Raw genomic sequence first — 25219 nt, 5'->3', positions numbered from 1 at the left:
GGCTGGTACCTGCTCAGTAGCAGCAGAGGATAGACCTAAGGGACATGCTAAGGACACTGAGAGTCAGGAATGAGCAGGCCTGCCTGTCTCCTCGCCACCCTACCTTGCTCCATCCTAGCTCGCCAGTCTTCTCTTTGACAGTGCGATGCTCTCCTGACTTCCACCATCTGGGGGGTGGCTGTCGCAACCCAGCCAGGGCCCCCGGGCCGGCCAATTCCAAAGCAGTCATCTTCATTCTGGGTTTTTTTTTTTTTTGGTACCCTTGAATTTCTGAGCCGGTCTTACAGCATCTCAGTGACAGCAGAGTCTATGCATGAATGTGTGTCTACAGTACATAACACAAGACAGGCAGGTAAAACTCTTTTAATTATATTTCGGTGAACAAGAACAACGCCGCTGCAGTCCTGACCCGGTCAGCAAGCAGGTTCTTTGGCACTGCCACAGTCCACGCCGTCTGGGACCAGAACCCTCAGGCACCTGCAAGCCCGGCTGAAGATGGCTGCTTACCCTCCTTTGTTCCTCTGAGCAAGACAATGAAACACAAGACAGGAGAAAATACTTCATGGGCTCGTTGCGATCATACAATCGTCACCTTACCAGTCTGTTCCCCAAAGCTGACAGCATCTTTGGTAAGGAGTTTGCACACAAAGCAAGAGCATCTTCAACTGGTGGGGTCTAGCTAAGCTGGACCTTGTAGCAGTACGACCTCAGGATACTTGTTCCGTTGCTTCTGGCTTCCACCCCAGCAATGCTCATGCTGTCACTTTTCACATGGGTAAACCCACTACAACGAAGAAGGACAGGCCATGAGTTAACCTTGGGATAAAGGCAAACGTTTAAGCAGAAAAGGTTTTATATGGGGATGGAGTCCGACCTCATTTTTGCAACCCTCTGTGGCTCACCGGTATCCCATTTCCTCTAGGCTCAGAAGGGAAGGCCGTGTCAGGTCCCGCCTGGCAGTGCTGGGCATCACAGTGATTCTCGTGTGGTGGCCCAGACATGCCATTGTTATACTAAGCCCATCTCTACCAGAAACCCAGAGGTGGTCAAAGGCGTGTGCCCATAAGAGCTCCCAGGACCGACTGTTTCTCACAAGGCCTTTTCAAGGCCTAAATCATGGTCTGGCCACATGTTCTTTGTGGACCATGCACAGAGAACCTAAATTTGCAAAGTGTGGGCGATGCCAACACAGGCTGGTTTTACACAGCACAGGAGACAACATACAGCACACAGTAAGAGCTGGAAGTCTGCCTTGTGGCTTTTTGTCCGCCAGCAGAAACAGAAGCAGGGTGTTCACAGTGGCTCATCTGAGGATGGACTTACTCACACTCTCTTCAACCTTTCCTTTAGGATCCTTCCTTTGAGCAGATGTGATGTGCACATCTGGTCTCAACTATTTAGCAGAATGAGGTGGGAGGGTCACTGGATTCTGGAAGTTCAAGGCTAGCCTGGGCAACATGACAAGACTCGTTCCAAAAGAAAGAAAACCAATTGCTTTACACTTTACAGATACAGGGCAGGAGGACAGCCAATTACCTGGCCCATCTGAGAGATCCCCCAAGCAAATGATAACAGCTCTTGAGGACGGGAAATGTGTTCTTCTTATTCCACACATAGACACGCAAAGACAGGTCCAAGGACGAGGTGATGACTCGGTGCGGATCCTTGGGATGAAGTCAAATGAGGCATGGCTGTGGATGCCCAAGACTGGAAAGCATGCCTCGGGCAGGAGATGGTACACTCACCACCCATATGGATGTGATGGGCCTCTGGTGGTCCTGGAAGGCTATCAGATGCACGCCATCTATGGTGAACAGCATCAGCTCTGACCGGGTGGCCAGCAGGATCACTTGGGAGCCGTGGGCCTGCATGAGGTGCGGAGACATAGTGTCTGGCAGGAGGAAGCTGGCCAGCTGTTGTGCTGGGGAGAATAAAAACACACAGGTGGCTCTTCAGGCATGGGTATGCGCCTCGCCCGACGGTCCACTGCAGTGAGAAGAACTTGGCTCTGCAGTTAGGAAAGCTCTGTTCCTGCTCTGGCGCCAATCCCAGTCCAGCAGCAGCAAAATGCTGAGGTGCTGCCACCCTCACAGGAGGGGGCCATGGGCATGGAATTTACACCTAAAGCCCTGGACCACACAGGGACCAACATGTGGTAAGCACCCCACCACTCAGGACATGAAATCCCACAGTAAAGCTTCTAGGATACTCTGCTTCCACCTCCCTGAAAGGGGAGAGAAGATGCCCTCGAGGGACTGCGAGAAGCCTGTCCTGAAGCACCGAACTGCAGGCTGTGGCCAGCGCAGGAGCCTTACCCAGGATGCTCACTCTGTCCCTGGACTTGCTGGCCTTTAGACTGAAGGTAGTGATGACCAAATGCATGCCACTGTCATCTCTGTGCATCACTATCAGCCTGGCTTCCTCATCCGGAGCCCAGCAGGCCCTGCAACTCAGCCTGACAGGGAGGGTGGTGGAGACAGGAAGCTCGTCTTCTGATGGGTGGAGCAAGGACTGAGTGTAGAACACCTGGGGAGACAATCCTTTATGGTCACAGAGGGTGAGGGGCCCGAGAGAGCCCAAAGCCCTCCAGCCCCAAGCTAGCTCCAGCCTCTGGCAGGACTGTCTTCAGCAGCTGGCTGCCCGCATACCCACACCCTATATACGGGGCCTGACAGGGCGGTCAAAGTCATTTTTAGGTCCCCTTTCTATGCATCCCACGTCCTCTGCACTCAAATGCTATTCTCTAACGACCTGCTTCCCCGGCTACCACTAGCTCTTATTTCTGTGGCCTAACAGAAATTTTAGTTTAGGTCCTGGCATTCAATAAGGGCTGTGCCTCTGGCAAATGACTGGACGTTTCTGTGTCTATGAACCAGGTCATGGTCAGGACCTTGTGACTTGCAGGGCACTCCTCCTGACCACAGTGCTGGAGGCAGAGAACACCCCCCCACACACACACACACATACACATCATATGCTGTCGTCTGGATTGGGCCTCCCTGCTCACCGTTGTCTTCACACCATCCTCAGCACACCAGACAGCTCTTTAGAGGAGCATGCTGGTGGAGATGCTCAAGCCCAGATTGTAAGGAACTGACTTTGCCCTCCCCAGCGAGAGCTGGCCTTTCCAGTAAGAGAGAGGCACACTCCCGTCTGGTTACAGGGCCTGGCCCTGTAGTGATAGCCTGAGAACCTAGTCTTACAGTCTCGGGGTCCAGGCTCTCTAGCAACCTCCTGTTGTTGTTGTTTCCTCTCTTACTTTTTGGAGGGCCCACCACCAAGCTCCCAAAATAAATCACATGGAGGCTTATTCTTACTTATGAATGCCCGGCCTTAGCTTACCTTGTTTCTTGCCAGCTTTTCTTAACTTAAATTATCCCATTTACCTTTTGCTTCTTGGGCTTTTACCTTTCTCTATTTCTGTATATTTTTTTCTTCCCTTCTTATTCCATGTCTAGCTGATTGGCTATGTAGCTGTGTAGCTGGTGACTGTGTGGCTGTGTTGCTGTGTGACTGAGTGGCTGTGTGACTGTGTGGCTGTGTGATTGTGCAGCTGGTGGCTGTGTGGCTGTGTGGCTGTGTGGCTGGGTGTCTGACCCCTTCTTTTCTTGCTCCTGGATCTCCTCTCCCAGATTTCTCCTCCTACTCATTCTCTCTGCCTGCTAGCTCCGCCTATCCTTCCTCCTGCCTTGCTATTGGCCATTTGACTCTTTATTAAACCGATCAGGTATTTTAGACAGGCAAAGAAACACAGCTTCACAGAGTTAAACAGATGCAACATAAAAGAATGCAACAACACATCTTTGCATCATAAAACAAATGTTCCACAGCATAAGCAAATGTAACACGCCTTAAAATACAATTCCAGAACAACCTCCAACTGCATTGGGTTGATCAGGAATAGGGGTCACCAGGCACTGACCTTCGGGCCTATGTCTGGTCCTTGTGCCAGCACAAACACCCACTGTTTGTCAGGTGAGCACGTGAGGCTCACGGAGGTGTGAGGAAATGTCGCCACTTTGGAGACCACTTGCAGCTGAGGAACTGTCAGAGTGTAGAGGTTCCCTTCAGCACAGGCTACCTGGAACAGAAAGCAAGTAACAGTGGGGAGTACCACCATCTTCTACAGGAGCTGTGCCTCCCCCCACTGAAGGGTGGGCACAGCCCACAGCAATGTGAGTCTCCTGCAGGAGCTTGGCATGTGACCCTCAACTGCCCTTCCTGTCAGTGACAGCAGCAGCTTGCCTGTGTGTTTTACATTGAAAATGATTCCTCTCACTCTGATGGCACTTTTAAAAGTCAAAAGAAAATGTTTACTAATTTGGGACGAGCTGCCAGGAGTGCAAATGTCACCACAATTACTGCTGCACCGGGTGCTCCCAGCTAGACCCTATACACACATGCAGGCTTACATTCAGGGGGATGCCTAAAATTAGAATTACTAGGTTAAAGGGTAAGCCTATTTAAAATGTTTCATAAAATGAAAATAACCAGAAAGCTCTGGAAACTAGTTCCAAGCACATCCCCACCTAACATGCAGAAAAATAAACATTTTAAGACTTCTGGGTAAGGGGCCTGTCCAGACTGGCCTGAAGGATGAGAGTCAGAATAGGAAGACATCAACTTCAAAAAGGTGGTGGCACCAGCTGAGAGTGTGGAGGAAGACAAACAGCTGGCACCAAAAAGAACCAGCTTCAACCATGGCTGTGTGTGTGTGTCTGTGTGTGTGTGTGTGTGTGTGCGCCGGAGTGCCTGCATACCTGTGTGCGTACAAGCCAAAACCTCGTTGAAAGTAAGCCAGGCCTCATCCGGTGACAGGGCTACCTATCCTATTCTCAGGACAAGTCCACAACCCTCACACCCAGCTCCAGGTCTGGGTGACAGTGTGATTTTGCCAGTGGATAATCAATACTGGAGAAGACTCTCACCATGTCACTATATGATGCAGAGGGCACTGCCCAGGGGCTGTGGTTTGAAAGAACCCGTTTAAAATGGTGCTGCCCTGGGGTCCTGAGAGCAGAGTGCAAACCCAAGTCAAGGAGCCTGAATTTAACCTGCGACAACCCCAAGGTGAGAGCCCCTGAGGCCAGCTGTAGAGGCTTCAGTAAGGACAGACACTGTCAAGCTAGAAGCCTCGGGAAACTCAGTGTAGGCACTAAAGTATGTGCCCACCCCTGACAGTCAGGAGCCAACTAAGAATGACGGTGGTAAGAAAAGCTGCATATAGAAGAAAGCAAGGCCATGTGGCCACAAAACCATAAGAACTCCACACAGCAGGTTCCCACCACCGCAGGAGAGGCTGCAGAGACAGGCTTAGGCTGTGCAGAAGTCTGAAGGACAGCGGAGCCTGCATTCCCCGTGGTGGGCAAGGAGGAGCCAGAAAGGCAGGGTCTGCTATGAAGTGGGATCCAGACTCCTCCCACCATCGTGGCTTTAACCAAGAGGTGGTTAGGCCCTGAGGGGCTCCTGAGAGCAGGGTCACTCACCATCAGGAAGGGGCCCTCTGGGTGACCACAGGCCTCCATGGAAGAACAGAAGGTTGGTAGGCGGAACGAGGCCCACTCAGATCCGGTCTCTGCTTTCCACCCGGTGATCAAACCCTGTCTGTCCAGTGTGACAACCAGCTGCAGCGAAGGATAGGCCACCAAACTCACCAGAGGAGCAGGCTGTACAGGGCTGGACCAGATCTCTATGCCCTGGGGACAACAAAGTTACCATAACTGACTGATACAGGGGCCCCGTCGATTTCACAGATCCGTATTACTTCATCAGTCAGCACAGGCTTACCCGAGCCGACTACACCAGGCTCCACAGCACACACAGAGCACGGATGAAAAGGCTGTGATGGACCAGGGAATGGCTCTAGGATCACCTAGGAAACAAACCTCTGTGGTGTGTGAGGGGTTTTCTAGATTAACTGAGCTGATACCATCTGATGAACTGGGGTCATGGGCTGCTCTCAAGGATCTGACACCCTCTTCTGACCTCCATGACCTCACAGACACAGAGCAAACCTTCAGAAAAATCCTATTTCTGGATGTGGAAGGATGCACATTATAAAAACAAGCGGAAAAAAAAAAAAAAAGGCATGGTATCTAAGGCCTGCGAGCTACAGGGCAAAACCCAGCCTTGTATCAAAAGCCAAAGAAAAAGGCAGGAGAAAGGCCAAATCGTTAACACTGTTAACTTGAAGGATTCGAGAAAGGGATAGAAATTGTTTGTAATTTAAATAACTAGGTTTCTGTTGTTTATTTAAAGTAAAGTGGCTTTAACCTCTACTCTAAGACTAGGAATTGAACCCCGAGCCACATACATGACCAGGCAAACGCTGTCCCACTGAGCCACAGTTCCAGCCTGCCATTTTTGTTTCAGGAGCTTTTAAGGCACAAAAACACACAAAGAAGCTGGATGTAGGCCACACCCTTGATCTCCTTCAAAGAGCACATGTAAATACTGTGCAAGTTTCAATGCAACACGGCACCAGTGTTAGAAACTGAATCTTTAAGGAAGAAACTATAGCTGCTCGTGAACGTTAGGAAGGTTGGGAAGCCAGGCCAAATGGCGGGAAGGGCTGTTGGCCGTCTGAGGTGTCCCATGCTGCAAACAATGGAATGCTAATTTAAGGTTTGGTACACTGTGACCTGCCGGCAGCCACACAGGCCACTGCACATTTTTTGTATCTGGTTTAAAAACAGAATATCTAAGGAAACCACGTATTACTGGAGTGTGCTACTCACACTTGTTCACGCATTGTCCGTGGCTCCTTTTGTGGCACAGCTGCAGAGTTAAGTAGTTATGACAGAGGTTCTGGCCTAAGAGGAGCAAAGTGTTCACCATCTAGTTGTTTAAAGAAAGCACTGCTGGCCCATGCAGCAAACGCACTCTGTTTTCTTTCGAAAAACCCAAACTAAGGAGAGCCCAACCCTCAACTTCTTTTAAAATTACTTACTTGGTCATTAGTGTGTGTGTATGTGTGTGTGTGTGTCTGTGTGGGCACATGCATGAGCAGAAGGAGCAGCCTGAAAGTTCTAGGCTAGCCTGGGCTACAGAGTGAGATCCTGTCTCAAAAAAAACCAAATCAAACCAAAACTCTAAAAGTCTTCACTTTTTACATCTGCAAAAGCACTAGAAAAGTTTAGAATTCTAGACAAGCTGTCCAGTTTGGTGTGCACACACATGGGATGACAAAAAGCTTGCAGAACCGTCTGGGGGTGCAGCATGAGCTCCAGCACTGAGGCCCCTGACTGAGTGGCTTGCAGGAAATGTGAGGAACGACAAAACAGCTGTCATCCCAGGCACAGGGCACAACAGCCCTGGCCACCACTGGCAAAGTCTGGTTCCAAGAGGAAGCCAAGCACGTGTCTGTCACATGGGATAGGTTACTCTCAAGTCTCAAAGCCATCTCCCCCCCCCCCCCTCCATGCCTATTATCAGTATGTCCCTACTGGTGACAGCTGATGGCAGAGCTCAGACTTCTCATCTGCAAAACTGGGCTCCTACTCTGCATTAAGACAATCAAACCCAGTAGAGATCCTTCCCTCCCCAGGGAGCAGTTCACCTCACGAAGATCCCAGGCACGCACGGTACAGTCTGAAGACACAGTGCAAACCACGGACCTTGCCCTCTCATCAAAGCGGTACTCATGGGGTGAGATGTAGGCCAGCTGATCTATCTTTCCTGGAAGAAAGCACACACATAGACAGACTCAGACCTGATACACAACTGGTCCTCTTCTCCAGTACCAGAAACACAATGCGTGCTTGCTGGGGGTGCATGAAAGAGACAGGGAGAAGTAGCTCAGACCCATGCAAGCTGATGGGCGAGAATTCCAGGGAGCAGAACCCAGTTATAAGTAGAGGTTTGGCTTATTCTATTTGAGTTTTTTGGTCTGCTCTGAAAAGGAGCTAACAGCTCATTCCTTCCTCCCATAACAGAGCACAGATGACATAGCACCCAGCAGAACCCACATGTTAACAAGTAGCACCAGCCAAGCCAGTAGCTGAGATGCCAAGATCCCTGCGATTTGGCCGGAAAGAGGGTGGGCAGTGGGAGTGGACATAGCTACGATCCTCCAGCTCGTACCTGTGTGCCCAGAAATAGCTTTGCTGGTGAAGTCCCGTGGCCGCCCAGATGCCACACGGAACTCCAGCTCAGACCGGCAGAAGTAGTACTGCCTCCACGTCTGGGTGCCCACGACCACTGGGAAGGCTTTGCAGGAGGCCCAGCGTCTCAGACACAGCTGCCTGAAACACAGATGCAAGCTTAGGCAGGGCACAGCAGTCTGATTTCCGACGCCAGGAGACATAGCTTTGAATTCTGGTCTTACCTCTGTCCGGGCTTGAAACCCTGGATAACTCACTGTTCCTAAGGAGTCCTCAACTCTCCTCTGTCAAACAGGGGCAGAGTTAACAGGAAATGAGTGGCGGCAGGCCAACCGCACTGTACTTTTTATATGACAACCCGCCCTTCACAGCGGCCTGCTGGGGAAGGCGCTCACCACCACTCTACATCAGATAACATAAATCCTTACGCCTGATCTCAGTCGACTCTGGCTGACGTCATTAGGCATTCAGCTTCCTCATTTCTGTTTGCATGAATATCTCCTTCCAAGGTCTTAATGTCAACACATCTGTCTTTTGATTCAAAATGTGTCTCGGAGATGGGGGCACACTCAGCCGTAGAGTGCTTGCCAAGTATGCACACTGGTACTCACTGCATTTGATCCCCAAATCGTGTAACAGAAAAAAAGAAAGCTACGTGTATCTCATGCATATAGCATGACGTCAGACTACTTTTCTTCGTCGATTCTGTCGCTCTGCCTTTTCATTGGGCTGTATATCATATCTTTGCTGTTTTAATGCTTCCTTGTTGTACGCGTTCCGCCCTCTATTTCATTACTATCGTATTTTGTGTTAAGTTTGGTCAAATGTACTGTTTCAATTTCTCTGTCATTTCTTGCACCATAGTTTTGGTTACTTTTTAGTGCTTTCCTTAAAGATTCTAACTTGGTTTTTGATACATCGGCAGCCGCACCAATCAGTTCATCCATTCTGACAATTTCTCTGAGTCACATACTTGGCAAGGCCTGCCTTTCCCCAAATGAACTACACCTGCTTAAAAGTCAGGTCTTCAAAGAGTAGACAGAAGAATGGATTCCAACAAAAGTCCACCTCAGAACTGACTGAGCGTGTCTTGCTAGCCAATGAGTTATAAAAGCTAAGAAAAGGCAACAAAAAGAAGTGTTCTAAGATGCTGAAGACGGAAGACGCTAAGATAGCCTTGAGATGACCAAGAATTCCAGGTGTTAGTTATCCTACATAAAAGCAAAGCCTCCCTCCCCGTCCCGAAGAAGCTTCACATCTGAGCAGCTGTTCTCCATTATGGGTGGAAACTCTAACTCTGACCTGACTTCCAAGGCTGTGGGCCCCACGCTCAGCCGGAGGCAGAAAAGGTCCAGGCCTGCATTGTGCCAGTTCCCTCTCCCTGTTTGTTAGTTTTATCTTAGTATAAAAGATAACAGGTTCCAAAGAAGCAAATGTAATATTTTAAATAATTCTGATTTATGCAATCTTAGATTCTTCTGCTGTTGTACCGTGACACGTAATCCGAGCTGGGCACAGTGGCCCAGGCTTGCAATCCCAGCACTCAGGAGGGTAATGCAGGAAGATAACCAGCTCAAGGCTAGCCTAGGCTACAAAGTAAGCACAAGGCCATCCTGGCTATGAAATGGATCCATTTATTCATTCGTTTGTTTGTTTTAAGTGCTTTGATTCTACTGACAGAAACTGCAGGAAATGAATCCAGCTGGTTGAGTTTGGCAGTCCTGCCAATACACAGTCTTACACTACTAACCATAGAGGATTCCTCATGGCTAAGGACCAGGGATATAATCCTTTCTCTGTCCTCAACACAGGCAGAAGTGAACACAGCACAAGGAAACCATATCCAGTGAGCGTCTCTCCCTTGCAGGACCACCCTTGGCTCTTCCTTCACTTACCTCCACAGTTCCTGGGTCACTGAAACCTCATTCCAGACCTAGGATAAGGACAGGAAGAGACAGCATCTGGTCAGTCAATAACTATTAAGCACCTGGCTTGCCAAACCCAATGGAGGGGACAAAAACCAAAACCAACCCAGTTTCCACATTCAACACAGCTCAACCTGGTGCATTGAAAGCAACAGACAACTAAAAACCACCAAATGATGAAAATGAAGAGACTCAGTGGGGTTGATGAGTCAGAGCCCGGGGGCTCAGAGATACAATGACTAATCAAAGACTGGCTGTTGTTCTAAATCAATGTAAGGAAACACACTGGATATGCAAATGATGCATAAACATGAAAGGATAGTTTCCTAAGTTGCCTCAGTTAGAGCATGAGGTTTGGTTGCAGAAGAACTGGGAAAAATTGCTGTCTGGGTGGCTTTAACCAACTCCCAACAGTCTCCAGGCAAAAATACTGAGAAGCAGCTACCTGAGCATTTTGACTGGGGGAGGAGCAAGGTCAAGCTGTGTGTAAGCAAGATCTCTCTGCTTGCTGTGAGGACGGGAAAGGACTTCAGATTTCTTATGTGGAGCTGCAGCAATGGGGATGCCTTAAGAGTTGCCAAGATGGTCCAATGGGAACAGTCTTCCAGGGCGGGTACTATGCAAGCCCTGTACTCACTTCTTTCTGCAGAGCTATCTGCAAGATGCTTAGGGTGCCTGAGTGTGCTGCTCAGGACTGTAATCTTAGCACTTGGGAGGTGGAGGCAGGAGGATAAGTTTAAAGTCACCCTCTGCTGCACAGCTAGTTCAAGGCCAGCCTGAACTGTGAGACTCCAACTAAAAAAAAAAAAAAAAAAAAAAAAAAAAAGAAAGAAAGAAAGAAAGAAAGAAAAGCATCTTTTTATTCAGTAATGATGTTGTAATTTTGCAAAATCAAACCAAGCAAAGATCTACGCATCTTCCCATTCAAAGCCAGCTGGGTGGGTTCTCCATTCTCAGAGACTGTTATGTGTGCTGTGCTCTACAGAACAAATGCTAACCATCTTTAATCCTTCCGTTAGACTCATAGCGATGTCTGACCTCCTTTAATGTATGGGTGGATCAGAACCAGGAAAAGTTGGCCATACCAAAGGGCAGAAGGAACTTTTCTTTCAAACTCGGCCTACTATGCAAAAACAGCGGGGGACTCACCTCAGCCCTGCACAAGACTCCATCATCACCTCAGAGAAGTCACTGTGTGACACTCAGTTTCCTGATGAGCATACATGGGGGTGGAACTCAGTCATTTCCCATATCTACTTAAAGTTATCCTCAGAGACTTGGAACTGTGAGGTGCTCCTGGCTGAGACCTGTCTGGGAGAGGTGAGGACCCCCTGTCTTCCTTCCCCACCAGAGACCTTGTGCTGGCAAATGGGCACTTTTGCTTGTGTTTTAGTTTTAAATGTAGCTTTGGGCCACATCAGTTCCATATGGGAAACCAAATTTACCCCGGTGTTTCACAGACACTGCCGGGTCCTTAGCCAGCTGTGGCCCTAGGGTACACCCTGTGCCTGCTGTTTTCAGTGGCACCTGAGACTGAAGGGTAGATGAGGCATGGGATAAAAATGGGAGACGAAGACGAGACTTAAAAAAAAAAATACCTTAAAAAAAAAAGGTGAAAGCGGCCTCATGTGTAACGTGGTAAATTAACTAACCCATTTTCAGAGGAAGAGATCATATATTCCTTCATTATGTATTACATTAATCCCAGTGGGTGAGAATAAGATCACCACCACAATTTTTTGAGCCAAATCCGAAGCAAGCTTTATCAAATACTGGCCAGAATGATGGACACTGGCCAGGCCCATGTCTGGAATTTCCAGTGAATGGCACCAGATTACATTAGATAGGGGTTTAAAAAGGCAAAAACCCACAAGGTGACGTACTTCTGCCTTTGTCTAAATAGGAGCACGCATACATCCTGACACACTTCCTGCTTACGTACCTGTGGTCAAGCACATCTGTGCAGTTGGGACAACCGACCTTGTCTACTGACGTGAAGATGGTGGCTTGTTATCAGGAACAACAGCCCCCAGCATTCCAGGAAGTTACCTGTCCTTGGGCAAGTGGGGCTCACAGGCTAGAGGCATTTTGTTTTATAGATCTCCCAAGCACAGTAATTTTAACTTAAAGCATAACTTCAGCTGTCACAATTGATAAACCAAGATGTTAAACAGATGCTGTAGGCAGACAGTCTCTATTTTCTCTCTAGGGTGTGGCCGGGACAAAGTGTAGAAGACAAGACTTATAAACTGTGGCAGTGTGAGCTAAGTTCTCAGGCTCACAAAGTCTTGGCAACAGATCCAGAGGAAAAAGATGCAGGCCCTCAGAAGTATCACAGTGTAGCAAAGAGAAGTGGCCAGAGATACTGTCAAACTACAGCAGCTTTAAAAGCTAACAGTGACAGACAGGCCCCTCCCTCAGCTGGTGGAGCGCATGGCCAGCTCAAGGCCCTAGGTGCATCCCCCCCCCCCCAGAACTTCAAAGGAGAAAACAAAACTAGGCAATGCCTATCTGCACACTGAGGTCTGGGGCCTTCAGCTTCACTGCCAGATGTCAACTCTGGGTCCTTTGAGGATGTCTGGAGAGTCGCACACATGCACTTTGAAGATTTTGGCGAAGTTGACCAGATTGGGATGAACAGAATTGGCAACTTTCTGTGGGTAAAGGTTTTAAAACTGAACAGGTCTGGCCAGGCGGTGATGGCGCACGCCTTTAATCCCAGCACTCGGGAGGCAGAGGTAGGCTGATCTCTGTGATTTCGAGACCAGCCTGGTCTACAAGAGCTAGTCCCAGGACAGGCTCCAAAACCACAGAGAAACCCTGTCTCGAAAAACCAAAAAAAAAAAAAAAAAAAAAAAAAAAAAAAAACTGAACAGGTCTGAAACTGAAAATCTAAGTGCTCTGTTCAAGCAAGGACACATCTAACCTTACGAACACTGACTTGCTTATAATTGAAGAGGCTAAAATTTCAAGGTATGCATTGGGTACTTGGGATAGACATTGAAGGGAGATTTTAGTATGTTTTCTGTCACAGTTCAGAATTGAATCTGGCAGGGAAAAACAAGTACCTTGCATTAATACTGATTTAATAGAAGAAGCACACAGCCAAGCATGGAGGGCGGGACAGATGACAAGCAGGGGAGGGGCGCGGTCAAGAAGGCAAAGGGTAGGCGCTGGACAAGGGAGCCACGGCAAAGCCAATCCCTGGAGGGGGTGGGGGGATGCTCCGGGCGGCCCCGGGCCTGCGGAGCGCGGAGGTGGGGTGACTCCACCGGACCTCACCTTGTTCACCTGCGCCGCGCACAGCAGGTCGCGGGCCTCCAGGAAGGAAAAGACGTGCAGCAGCTCATGCGGGCCAAGTTGCGGCGCCATCCTGCTCGCGGAGCCCCAGAGCCCTGGCTCGCTTCCGCCACTGTTAGATAAACCCGCCCACATGCGGAACTTGTGTCGATTACTTCCTCTCCCAGCTCGCCTTTCCCCGATCCTGCTGTGGTCCAGGCAACACTTGACCACTGATTTTTTTTTATTGCTTTATAAATAATATCATTCAAAATTTCCACCTCCTCCCCTCCTCCCATTACCCTCCCGCTCCCCCTCCCCTCCAGTCCTAAGAGAGGGCAGGGTACCCTGCCCTGTGGGAGGTCCAAGGCCCTCCCCACTCCATCCAGGTCTAGAAAGGTGTGCATCCAAACAGAGTAGGATTCCAAAAAGCCATTACATGCAGTAGAATCAAATCCCAGTGCCATTATCATTGGCTTCTCAGCCAGCCCCCATTGTCAGCCACATTCAGAGAGTCCGGTTTGATCACATGCTCCATCAGTTCCAGTCCAATTGGCCTTGGTGAGCTCCCATTAAATCAGCCACACTGTCTCAGTGGGTGGGCCAACCCCTCACGGTCCTGACTTCCTTACTCATTTTCTCCCTCCTTCTGCTCTTCAACTGGACCTTGGGAGCTCAGTCCAGTGCTCCGATGTGGGTCTCTGTCTCTATCTCCATCCATCGCCAGACGAAGGTTCTATGGTGATATTCAAGATATTCATCAGGGTGGCTATGGGACAAGGCCAGTTCAGGTACCCTCTTCTCTACTGTCCAAGGAACTAGCTGGGGACATCCCCTTGGATACCTGGGAACTTCTCTAGAGCCACGTCTTTTGCCAACCGTAAAATGGCTCCTTTAATTAAGATATCTTCTTCCCTGTGTCCATATCCGCCCTTCCTCCATCTCAACCATCCCAGATTAATATTGAGGTCTTTAATCCATTTGGACTTGAGTTTTGTGATAGATATGGATCTATTTTCATTCTTCTATAGGTTGACATCCAGTTATGCCAGCACCATTTGTTAAAGATGCTTTCTTTCTTCCATTGTATAATTTTAGCTCCTTTGTCGAAAATCAGGTGTTCATAGGTTTGTGGATTAATATCTGGGTCTTCGATTCTTCTACTTTGCCCACCAGCCTCTTGATCCCAGCTGCCCCTAGCTGGGGACTGCACCTCTGTGTCCCCTGCAGCCACCACAAGAGCTTATCACCGGGCCACGGGTGAGTCAACTCTATAGCATGAAGTAGAAGGGCAGTTCCCCAGTTCTCAGCAGCTGCCACCACCTAAGAGCTCAGAGGATAACATGCAGCAGAGATGCAGCCTGTGCTGCTGTGGCATTTGCTCTCTGCTGCTGGATGCTGCCTGCTCTCCAGGCACTTGTCCCCTGCACATCCTAAAGCTGCTTCATTCCAGTCTCTCATTCTTTACTGCCTCGACGTCAGGCTCCACACACTCGTTTCTCTCCCAGACCCTGTGCTACCGCACAATGAGAAGCCCCAAACTATAGCCTGTAGCTAAGGTTACCCAGGTCAAAAGCCTACACTCTTGCCAGAAACCAGAATCATCTGCATCCTAGATTAGACTGTGTAACAACTGCCCTCTGTCTCAGCAGAAGGTGGCTTTGTTCTACATTTGTGCAGGTGAAGGTCTGGGTGTGCAGAGACACAGGAAGGCCAGTACCTCACATGTCACAGGAGGGTTCAGGAATGTTGAGGTGTGGTTGTCTTCAGCTAAAAGGAGACTCCTGTTACATGGGTTTCCTGGGGAAAATAAATCCACAGGAGAGAAGCCCCTGTTTTCCCTGATGGAGCCTGTGTGAGCTGAGCCGCACAGCCCCTGAGCTCTGCCTGAGTGACAATGTAATGTCATCCTCCGAGCCTGAGGGATCTGAGCCCCACAGCCCCTGAGTTCTGTCTGGGTGACAATGCAATGTCAATCTCCCAGTCTTTGCCTTGCCTCCTTTGGTGCCACACTGAACCCAAGTCCTGCAGTATGGTGGCTACAAGGTGGCGTTTGAAGAGCGTGTCACCCTGCCCTGGGGTCTCCTGCCTTTCCATCTGCTCAGGCCTGTGTGTGTAGTCATGGTTGCCATGGACAGGAAACCTCTGCTCTCACAGGACATGGCACTAACTCTACCAAAGAGACCTCCGACTCTGAGCCATACTTCCTGTGATACCGTTCCAGGGTTCCTTGCTCTTGGCCTTCACCACAAGCCTGGAGAGACCAGCTTCATCCCAGACTTCTGAGGGCAAGCAGAGCCTTCAAACAGGGAATACTATTTCCTAAGAGCAGAGCTGTCTGCTCTGCTGTTCTTGCCTGTTTAATTCCAGAGGGATGAGTCACTAATTGATGGGACAGCTAGACCGAGGAATTCCGGGACTCCTAGTCTGGCGACCTTCATGCATACACATGGCTCTACCACCACATTTGGGGCAGAGAGGGGACATGATCAGAACATGACATGGGGTCACTCAGCAAGTCATTCTGAGCTTCCAGCCCTGCCTTCCCATGACCAGCAGGAGACCAGGCTATCCTACAGGGCTCGTTCACACAGGGGAGGGACTTGTCCAAAAGTGGCTGCAGCCTGGGCCTCCCTCAGCTTCCAGCCAGGCTTTGAGTTCCAGGACCCATCCACAAGGACACAAGGATGCATCAAAACCCAAGAGCAATCACAGCGACTCCCATCAGTACCGTTTTCCTAACTTAAGTGTATGTGTGTGCCTGCTTGTCTGTATGGGCCTGCACACCTGCAGTGTCTGCAGAGGCTTCAGATCCCTGCATCTGGAGTTACCGGCAGCTGTGGGCCACCTGATGTAAGTACCAGGAACCAAACCCAGGTTCTCAGCGAGTGCTTCTGATGACCCATTGTCCCAGCCCCTCCACATTCATCTTTGCAGACTCTGATAGAGCCTATCCAGGTTCTCCTTAGACATGCCGTCCAGACCTTCACATTCCACACTCAGAGACCTCTGAAGTCGCTCATAGACCCTCCCCCATGGACATTTAGTGACACCCACACAGAGAATCCCAAAGTTTCCCCTCAGCCCCCCTCTTTCACACACCTCTGGAGTTCTCTGCAATTTTCACAGACCTCCACACAGAGTCCCCAGTGCCTCCATGGGGCTCTTCATAGACTCCCTCACAGACACGCTTACCTTGTCCTCTAAACTGGCCATAGATCTCCACAGAAGTGCCGAGAATTGTACAGTGCTCACATTGAGAACCCAGAGAGACTTCTGACCAACACAGAAACACCATGCAATAACACCTACAGCACATAGCAACAGTGCATGAGTTTCATGAAATAACACCTGCAGCACACAGCAATAGTGCATGAACTTCATGCGCTAACACCTACAGCACGCAGTAACAGTGCATGAGTTTCATGCAAAAACATCTGCAGCACACAGAAACAGTGAGTGTGTTTCATGCAGTGACACACACGGCACATAGCAACAGTGCATGAGCTTCATGCAATAACACCCGCAGCACACAGCAACAGTCCATGAGCTTACTACAATAATGCCTGCAGCACACAGCAGCAGTGCAGGATCTTCATGAAATTGCAATAACACCCACAGCACACAACGATAATGTATGAGCTTAATGCAATAACACCTGCAGCACAAAGCAATAGTGCATAAGCTTCATGCAATAATAACACATGTAGATGCAGCACTAGTGCATAAGATTCATGCAATAATAACACCTGCAGCAATTGCTGCAATAGCGCATGAGCTTCAGAGTCCAGAGATCTCATAGAAACCCTGCCAGACATGCTCATGTCACCAGGCCAGCCACACTATACTGGAATATGCTAACATGTCATCTAGGAAAGGTGGCCAACAAGGTCTCTTGATTCTGACTTCATTTGGCTCCAGCGATTTGCCCACCTCTGTGGTGATGACATGGAAGCACTTGCTCCTTCACTCAGGATGTGGACTCCCTCCCCTCTACCTACCTGCCTTTGATCTTTCTGCTTCTGCTAATTACTGTTGGTTCTTATTTAACTGATGCCTTAACTAAATGATAATTTCTGTTTGAGTACCATCATGCTGATGTTTATTAGATCCCAATGTAAAGAGGTATCTATCACATAGTCAAGGATTTGCCTCAGGATACAAATCAAGGGGGGTAATATGCCAGCCAAAGTTACATTTGAAAGCTTAATTATTGTGCCTAAGAGATTCACGAATCAAAAATGCTTCTGCTGTGCAAGCGCCTTAAGCAAGGACAGACAGCTCCTGAAATGCTGGAGGCTGCTGTTTATAGAGATCATAAGGCTCATGTTCACTCCCCTAGACACGTTTGTTTAGCCCATCTACACTGGACATGCTTGGCCACACATAGGCAGGAAATATGCCAGGATGTACTCTTGCCACTAATTTGACGTAAGCAGGAGGTGTGCCGGAAGGAAACACATCAGGTGTGTGCTTGCCCTGAGGTACCTGTGGGATGTGGTGAATTTTGGGTTCTAAAGCCTTCTTAAGCCCCTGCAAAACGTCACTTTGGATCATTTCCCTGGAAATCAGATTTGGACTTGGCCAGACAGTCCACCAACATGGTCATTATTTAGTTGAAGCTTGCTTCAAATTTGATTTTAAACTGTGATAGTGATCTTATTCTCAACAGGTGGGATTAACATTGGCCCCTGCACAGAGCTGACCAGACCACTGCAGGGAAGAATCTCTTTGCATTAGCAATTAAAGTTGCCCCAGTGTGGAAGGAGAACTTATTCAGATTGAAGGGGGGAGATTTTGATCCTAATTGTGAGCTGTGCTGGCCGGACTCAGCAATACTCACTCAGTGCTGCCTGGGTCCTTGTAGCCTGATCAGTTGTCTAAAGAGGTTTGAGGGTTTCTCAAAGGATTTTCTACAAACTGATGGAGAAAATGGTTGGTGCAAATCTCTCTTTTGATTACCAAAGGAATGAAGTCAACACTTGAGGGTTGTTGAGATTTCCTCTTGATGGATTTTTCCTGTGACTAATATGAAATGACCTTCTTTGTCTCTTTTAATTGGTTTTAGCTTGAAATCTATTTTGTTAGATATTAGGATAGCTACACCCAAATGCTTCTTAGGTCCATTTGATTGGTATATTTTTCCCCAACCCTTTACTCTGAGATGATGTCTGTCTCTGAGGTTGAGATGTGTTTCTTGTATGCAGAAGAAGGATGGATTCTGTTTTCATATCCAATATGTTAGCCTGTGTCTTTTTATAGGTGAGTTGAGTCCATTTACATTAAGGGATATTAATTTCCAGTGATTTCTATCTCTTGTTAATTTAGTTTTCATTGTTGGTGATGTTAATTTGTACATTTTTCCCTTCTTTGGGATTTGCTGCTATGAGACCATCAATTGTCTGTATTTTTGTTGGTGTGGCCAACTTCCTTGGATTGGAGTTTTCCTTCTAGTATTTTGTGTAGACCTGGGTTTCTGGGTAGGTATTGGTGAAATCTAGTTTTGAGTTGGAATATCTTGTTTGTCCTTCTATGGTGACTGAAAGTTTTGCTGGGTATAGTAGTCTGGACTGGCATCCAGGGTCTCTTAATGTCTGCATAATGCTTGACCATGACCTTCTGGCTTTCAATGTTTCCAATGAGAAATTGGGTATAATTCTGATAGGCCTACCTTTATATGTTATTTTTTCCTTTGCAGCTCTTAATATTCTTTCTTTACTCTGTATGTTTAGTGTTTTGATTATTATGTGACATGAGGACTTTTTTTTGGATCCAGTCTATTTGGTGTTTTGTAAGCTTCTTGTATCTTCATAGGCATATGTTGAAATAGGAGCAGCGGGGCTGCGTCCCCAACACCCCGGCCGCTTGGCTAGCTCATGCCCGAAATAACAACACACAAACTGTATTCATTTAAGAACTGCTTGGCCCATGAACTCTGGCCCTTACAGGCTAATTCTCGCACCTGGACTAGCCCATTTCTAATAATGCGTGTAAGCACCCCAAGGTGCGCTTACCGGGAAGATTCTAGCCTCCGTCCATCCTGGGAAAGTGGAGCATGGTGTCTCTGCTCCAGCAGAGCTGTCGGGTCTCTCCGGGAGCAGAGCAGAGTCTGACCTCACTTCCTCTTCCGCCCAGAATTCTATTCTGTTTCCTCCTCCCATCTATGTTCTAAGCTATGAGGCCAAGCAGTTGGTTTATTACTTAACCAATGAAATCAACAGATTGATATATGACACTCCCACATCAGGCATATCTTTCTTTAGGTTGGGAAAATTTTCTTCTATGATTTTGTTAAATATATTTTCTGTGCTTTGGTTGAAATTCTTCTCCTTCTTCTATACCTATTATTCTTAGACTTGGCCTTTTCATGGTGTCCCACATTTCCTGGATATTTTTGGTTAAGCTTTTGTTAGATTTAATGTTTTCTTTAACCGATGAGACTATTTCCCTATATTATCTTTAGGCTTGAGATTCTCTCTTCCATCTCTTGTATTCTGCTGTTCATGCTTGCAATTGTTTTCTCATGATTCCTGTTTCTATCATTCCCTTGGCTTGTGTTTTCTTTATTGTCTATATTTTAGTTTTCAAGTCTTGAATAGTTACTTTTATGTTGGATTTCTTTTTCTTGGTTTTCTTTGAGGGATTTGCTGATGTCTTCCAGTTATTTGTTTGTCTTTTCCTCCATTTCTTTAAGGGAATTTCTCATTTTCTCTTTCAGAGTTTCAAACATTCTCTTGAAATTATCTTTTAGGTCATTTCTTCTGCTTCATCTATATTTGGTTGTTCAGGTCTTGCTGTTGTAGTGTCTTTAGGTTTTACTGGTGTTGCGTTGCTTTTTGTGGTGTTTCATGTATTCGTACCTTTTCTACTCCCCTTTTCCTCTAATAGATGTGGTTGGGGCTTTCTGAGATTCTGTTAACTAATGTTCTGTTCAGGTGGAGATTGCTGACTCTGGATCAGGTTGCTGGCTCAATCCTGGTCCGCCAGTGTCCTGGGACTGGATTGGCTCCCAGGACTGGACTGGCTCCTGCCGTCTGCTCCCCTGGAGCTTGTTTCCTCAGGCCCACTCTGTCCTAGGTACCTGTTTCAGTGCCACTCCTGTGGAATTTGTTCCATTTTTATTTCTTAATACCATGATACATGATAGCTTTAGAAATGAATTTACTGTCAATTTAGTAAACAGTACAAGATGTAATACAAAAACATAATCATATGTAAATAGACAGATTGTATCTATTTAATCATATATAAGATATATTTTTAAAAACAAAGATTTTAAACATTGTTTGTTGCAATTGTATTTTTGTGCTTTTTATTGTAAAAGAGAAACTCAATTTAGAGATGTTTAGTAATCATATTGTTAGATTGTGCAGAAACAAAAACAGTTCTGTGTGGAACAAAGTGGTCTGAAGAGGAGAGAATGTTTTATCTCAGGCGCATGCCCAGAGAGAGCAGGCAGAAGTACCAGGCATGGCGATGCAGCAGAGGCTGCTGTTGCAGCTCCTCAGTCACTCACAGCAGCTCTGCTTCTAAGAGGGCAGAAGAGTGGTTTCTCAGGAATGGTGACCTCTGCTTTGGTATCGGGGCTGTATTAGCCAGACTACATCAGAGAGAGTGTTTAGTGAGTTGGGTTTCTAAGAACAGGAATGAAGATACAAAAGAGACTTGGAGGTAAGAATAGCAGAAGGAGTAGATGGAGTTACATGGGGGAAACTTAGACCATTTTTATCCTGCTTTATGATGTCAAATCAGTTAAGATATTAAAATCAAAAGGTCAACATTCTGGTCAATGATTATTATACAGTGTTTATTGAGGTCAAACCTGTATCGAGAGGCAAAAGAGTCATCCTGAGTCTCAGTTCTCCTAACTGGAATTCTTTCAGTTAGCCCACAAAAGTTAACAGAGTGAACCAATTCTCTCCTCCCACGTGTGTTCCAGGGATCAAACTCAGGTTATTAGGTTTGGCAGCAAAAGCCCTTCACCCGCTGATCCATCTCTGTGTCTCACTGGCCCCCAATGGGGAGTGGAGGGTGCTAGGAGTTTAGTTCAATGATAAAAGACAAGCCTGGTGTGCATGAGGCCCTGAACTAAGTCCCCAACACATAAAATAAAATCAGTGCTATGGACTCCACTACGCTGGTACAGTGCTAATAGTAGAAATACAATCTACCTTCAATTCTTGTTAAATAAAGACTTTCTGAGCCTGGCGGTGGTGGTGCATGCCTTTAATTCCAGCACTCAGGAGAAACAGGTGAGTTTCCTAGTTCAAGGCCAGCTTGGTCCACAGAGAAAATTCTAGGACAGCCAGAGCTACACAGAGAACCTATGCCAAAACAACAACAACAATGAACTTTCCAGATTCCAGTCGCACTTTTTAAAATTAACTTATTTTATGTTGTGCTGTAGGCAAGCATTCTACCACTCATGCCTCATCTGTACTTTCAAAAAGGGTGTCCGATTTAGCCATTCACCTAAGTATTTTCACATACATAAAAATACATAAATTTCTTTACATGTAAAACATGTATTCTGCATTCCATTCACAAGATGGGCAGCGCTCAGGACGACGGGATCCGCGCCAGCAGCTACAGCTCCTCGGCCGCCACAGCTTCTGCCCCTATCACGGCGTGACCCGGAGTGGGAGGAGCTCGCAGGCCCAGGGAGTGGGAGGGTCCGGGCGCTCGCCCCGCCTCGGCCATGTCCGTCGCTGAGCAAACTCCTACGCGCTCTGGGCGGAGCCCTTTTGCGAGCGCGGGGGCGAGGCTTTGGTTTAGGGGCGGGGTCCTTGTGCCAGAGGCGGGGTCAATACGACGTAGGAGGGGCCTAAGAGTCTTGGGGGTGGCCTGGAGAGCTAAGGCGTCCGCCGGTTCTGGGCGAGGTTTTCACGCCCTGGTAGGGTCTATAGGACAGGAGCCCGGGCGTCTTCTCAGGGGCGGAGCCTGTCAGTATGGGGCGGGGGCTTTGTTCCTGAGGCGGGGCCTACGCGTCACTGCACTGGTCAGGTTGTTGCAACTCAGGTGACCCCTAGGGTCAGAGGAAGGCAGCAGGACTTAGCCAAGGTAAGTTCCCAGCCGGTGAGAAAGGCAGTGCTTTTGCTAAGACAGGGTTCTTCAGAAGGGAGTGTGTGAAAAGCACGGGTGACTAGCCACCCGCGTCCCGGGAACCACCGCAAAACCTGGGGAGAGATCAGAAGGCAGAGGCTTTTTGAGTCCTAAGACTCCGTGCTTAGTGGCGTGTTTCATGTGTTTTACACGTGTCCAAGTGTCATTCCAAAGTCATACTCGAGGTCTGTGCACTTTAGTGAAGTTACTTTTTAGTTTAACGAAATTTAGGAATAAAGCGAAAGCAGACGTCAGGCGTTGTGGTGCAGGCCTGTGACCCAGCTTGAGAGTGCTGAGGCAGGAGGAACTCAGTGAGTTAGAGATCAGCCCCAACTACATGGTAAATTCCAGAAAGACCCTCTGCTTAAAATAATAATAATAATAATCCTAAAGCAGAAACAAGTGTTTTTTAGGGCTTGGACCAATGAGCATACTGGGTGTGAACATTTATGAGAGGAAACTATTGTGGGTTTGTCTTTTCTTATTGTCGTACTTTGCACTTTTATTGTGTTCAGAATTTTATTTCTCCAGAAATGAACAGTGAAAACCACATTGAGGCCCAGTTACTACAGCTAAGTGATTGCATTTATGACGGCCTCAGTGAGAGGGATAGAGCTGGGCAGGGTAAAGGTGATTCCAAGTTCAGAAGAGCACTTCTTTCTGAGAGCAACTTTTGGAGCCACAGTTTCTGATGATAGGAAATCCAGAAGGGAGAAGAGCAATTTCTCTTGCTTTTCTATATCCACAATAATCCCACACTTGCTACTGATCTTTCAGAATTCTAGGCTTTGCCCCCTGACATCAGAACCTGGAAAAAAGCCTTTAGTTAATAAACACTTGCTCTGAGGTGCGTCTTTCTTCCCAGAGTTAAGGATGGTGTCCTTTAATCCTAAGTACCGACTCTAAATCATGCAACAAAATGGGAAATTCCTTACATTGCTACTTTTGTGATGGTTGCTGTTTCACAGATAACATCTTTACATTCAAGTCATATGATTGCCAGGGATTTAAAGGGCAGTTGGGGATTCTGGGAGGAAAATTATATTTCTTTATTTTACTTTATGTGAACAAATGTCTTATTTGTATGCCTGGTTAACATATATTTAAACCACCACGAGACACCATGTAATTTCTGGGAATCGTACATTTGTCCTTTGCAAGAAGAATATGTGCTCTTAATCACGGAATCATCTCTCTAGTTCCTAGAATTGTGGTACTATATTGCCCTTAATATTGAAAGGGCGAGCATCTCCTGACATACTCAATCTGCAGTTGCAGGTACATGAAGCTTCTACCCCCTCAATTCCTTTCTTGTGCATGTTCTCATGCAAGTGGGAGCAGGGCTATAGCTCAGAGGCATACTGCTTGCCTGGAACACATGAACCCATAGGTTCAATTTGCAAGACCCTTCCAAAAGCTATGAGAACGTTATTTGACAATACAATCTTTCAATAATGTAGCAGTAATATATTGAACCCACGTATCTATCTTCTTCACCCCCCTGAAGCCCTACCAAATGTCGGGATTTTTAAATGCGTCAACCATTCATGAAGGAAGCAGAGGACTGCTGGGTAAGCACTCCACGGGTTCAACAGGCTGAACTCTGATCTGGCCATGGGGCCAGCCAATGGATGATCTCGGCAGTACAGCATCCCGAGCCCTCCTGTCTTAACAGTACTAGTCCCAGAAATGGGTGTGGGAGTGGAACTGGGGCAATGATTGGCTGAATTTATGGTTTCAAAAGGGCTAAAATCACAAACTCCTTTCGTCAACTTCTCACAGCCAGGTTTCCACTCCTTGTTACATCTGCAGGCTTGTAGGGTGGGGTGCAGGTTATTCTCTGAAGCCGACTTTCCTGATATAGAACTTAGTGTTCTTAGTCCTAGACTCTCTGAAATGTAATTTTTGGTATGACTTATTGGATGTTGAAAGTTGGGTTTTGTTGTTTGGTTGGTTTTGGTGTTTGTTTATTGTGATACAAGGTCTCACTGTAGCCCTGACTGGCCTGGAACTCACAGAGAGCCTCTTGCCTCTGCCTCCCTAGTGCTGGGCTGAGAGGCATATGCCACCATGCCTGTCTTGTTTGTTTTGTTGAGAGAGGGTCCTGCTGTGCAGCCTTGGCTGGCCTGGAAATGGCAACAACCCTCTTGTCTCTCAAGGACAAGGACTGGGGACATGTGATACCACCCTGGCTTTGATGTTGACATTTTTTAGATTTATTTATTTATTATGTATACAGTGTTCAGTCTGCATGTGTGCCTGCAGGCCAGAAGAGGGCACCAAATCTCATTACAGATCCTTGTGAGCCACCATATGATTGCTGGGACTTGAACTCAGGACCTCTGGAAGAGCAGTCAGTGCTCTTAACCACTGAGCCGTCTATTTTTAAAAAGCTATAGCCAAAAGGTTTTGTATAGTTCATCAATAGAATCACAGGTCCTGATGTCATTGCAGATATTTTTCCATTTAGGCACTGGAGATACCATCCTCTGAGACAAAAATTGTCTTCAAACTATGGCTGATGCCACCTCACTCCGTGTGAAAGAGCTCCCCAATGCTGAAGTGCAGAAGAACCGTGTACTAACCCTGGAAGAATGGCAGGATAGGTGGGTGACCCGTAACATCGGATTTCATCAGGAACAAGGGCATTGGTAAGACGTGTTTGGTCTCTGACAGAGAAATTGACTGGAGTAAGGTGGGGTGGGGAGGTAGTGTGTGCCTCAGTTGGCAGAGAGCCATGCAGGACACTTGGTGTGATCCACAGCACTGAACAAAACTGGGCATGATGGTGTATGCCTGTAATAACAATTG

At 47.5% G+C, this 25219-nt stretch overlaps 2 protein-coding genes across 14 annotated transcripts in view; one reads left to right on the top strand and one right to left on the bottom strand.

The window, feature by feature from the left end:
• Tpmt (thiopurine S-methyltransferase) overlaps positions 1 to 25219 on the top strand; it is a 62281-nt gene that overhangs the window by 19114 nt on the left and 17948 nt on the right. The window contains exons 1-3 of one of the 7 annotated variants that reach the window (XM_050143590.1): positions 22326 to 22366; positions 23916 to 23979; positions 24879 to 25059. In XM_050143590.1, coding sequence (XP_049999547.1) covers positions 24923 to 25059 — 137 coding nt within the window. In that variant the 5' untranslated portion in view covers positions 22326 to 22366; positions 23916 to 23979; positions 24879 to 24922. Of the gene's footprint in view, positions 1 to 22215; positions 22367 to 22447; positions 22594 to 23915; positions 23980 to 24192; positions 24317 to 24862; positions 25060 to 25219 lie in introns of those variants that run through there. The other 6 variants (XM_050143594.1, XM_050143588.1, XM_050143591.1 and 3 more) reach the window with 6 other exon arrangements.
• LOC126502526 (F-box/WD repeat-containing protein 12-like) lies at positions 348 to 13461 on the bottom strand. 7 transcript variants are annotated; one of them, XR_007591969.1, is made up of 11 exons: positions 13310 to 13460; positions 9998 to 10035; positions 8083 to 8243; positions 7559 to 7677; positions 5487 to 5696; positions 3923 to 4081; positions 2316 to 2526; positions 1746 to 1921; positions 1537 to 1664; positions 1324 to 1448; positions 348 to 784 (listed from the first exon to the last, which is right to left on the bottom strand). XR_007591969.1 is itself a non-coding variant. In XM_050143584.1 (10 exons), exons 1-10 carry the CDS (start codon positions 13397 to 13399, stop codon positions 1394 to 1396), a joined length of 1347 nt encoding a protein of 448 aa, XP_049999541.1. In that variant the 5' UTR covers positions 13400 to 13460; the 3' UTR covers positions 348 to 1393. The 7 variants fall into 7 exon arrangements, 3 of the variants coding, with proteins under 3 accessions (XP_049999541.1, XP_049999540.1, XP_049999542.1); XR_007591970.1 differs by having other exon boundaries at positions 1328 to 1448; XR_007591972.1 differs by having other exon boundaries at positions 348 to 1448; positions 1746 to 1865; positions 13310 to 13461.

The sequence above is a fragment of the Alexandromys fortis genome, unplaced genomic scaffold (genome assembly GCF_014885135.2).
Source record: "Alexandromys fortis isolate MF-2015 unplaced genomic scaffold, M_Fortis_MF-2015_v1.1 scaffold_1, whole genome shotgun sequence".
Taxonomy (NCBI): domain Eukaryota; kingdom Metazoa; phylum Chordata; class Mammalia; order Rodentia; family Cricetidae; genus Alexandromys; species Alexandromys fortis.
The sequence above is the reverse complement of the archived record's forward strand: the minus strand, read 5'-3'. Positions and strand labels throughout refer to the sequence as shown.

Excerpts from the sequence above, each read along its gene's own strand:
- LOC126502526 (XM_050143583.1), bottom strand. The coding sequence starts at position 13,399 with ATGGCGCCGCAACTTGGCCCGCATGAGCTGCTGCACGTCTTTTCCTTC. Across the intron at positions 1,922-2,315 it reads GGACAGAGTGAGCATCCTGG|CACAACAGCTGGCCAGCTTC; the intron begins GTAAGGCTCCTG and ends TATTCTCCCCAG. Across the intron at positions 1,665-1,745 it reads CCATCACATCCATATGGGTG|GATCCGCACCGAGTCATCAC; the intron begins GTGAGTGTACCA and ends CTTCATCCCAAG.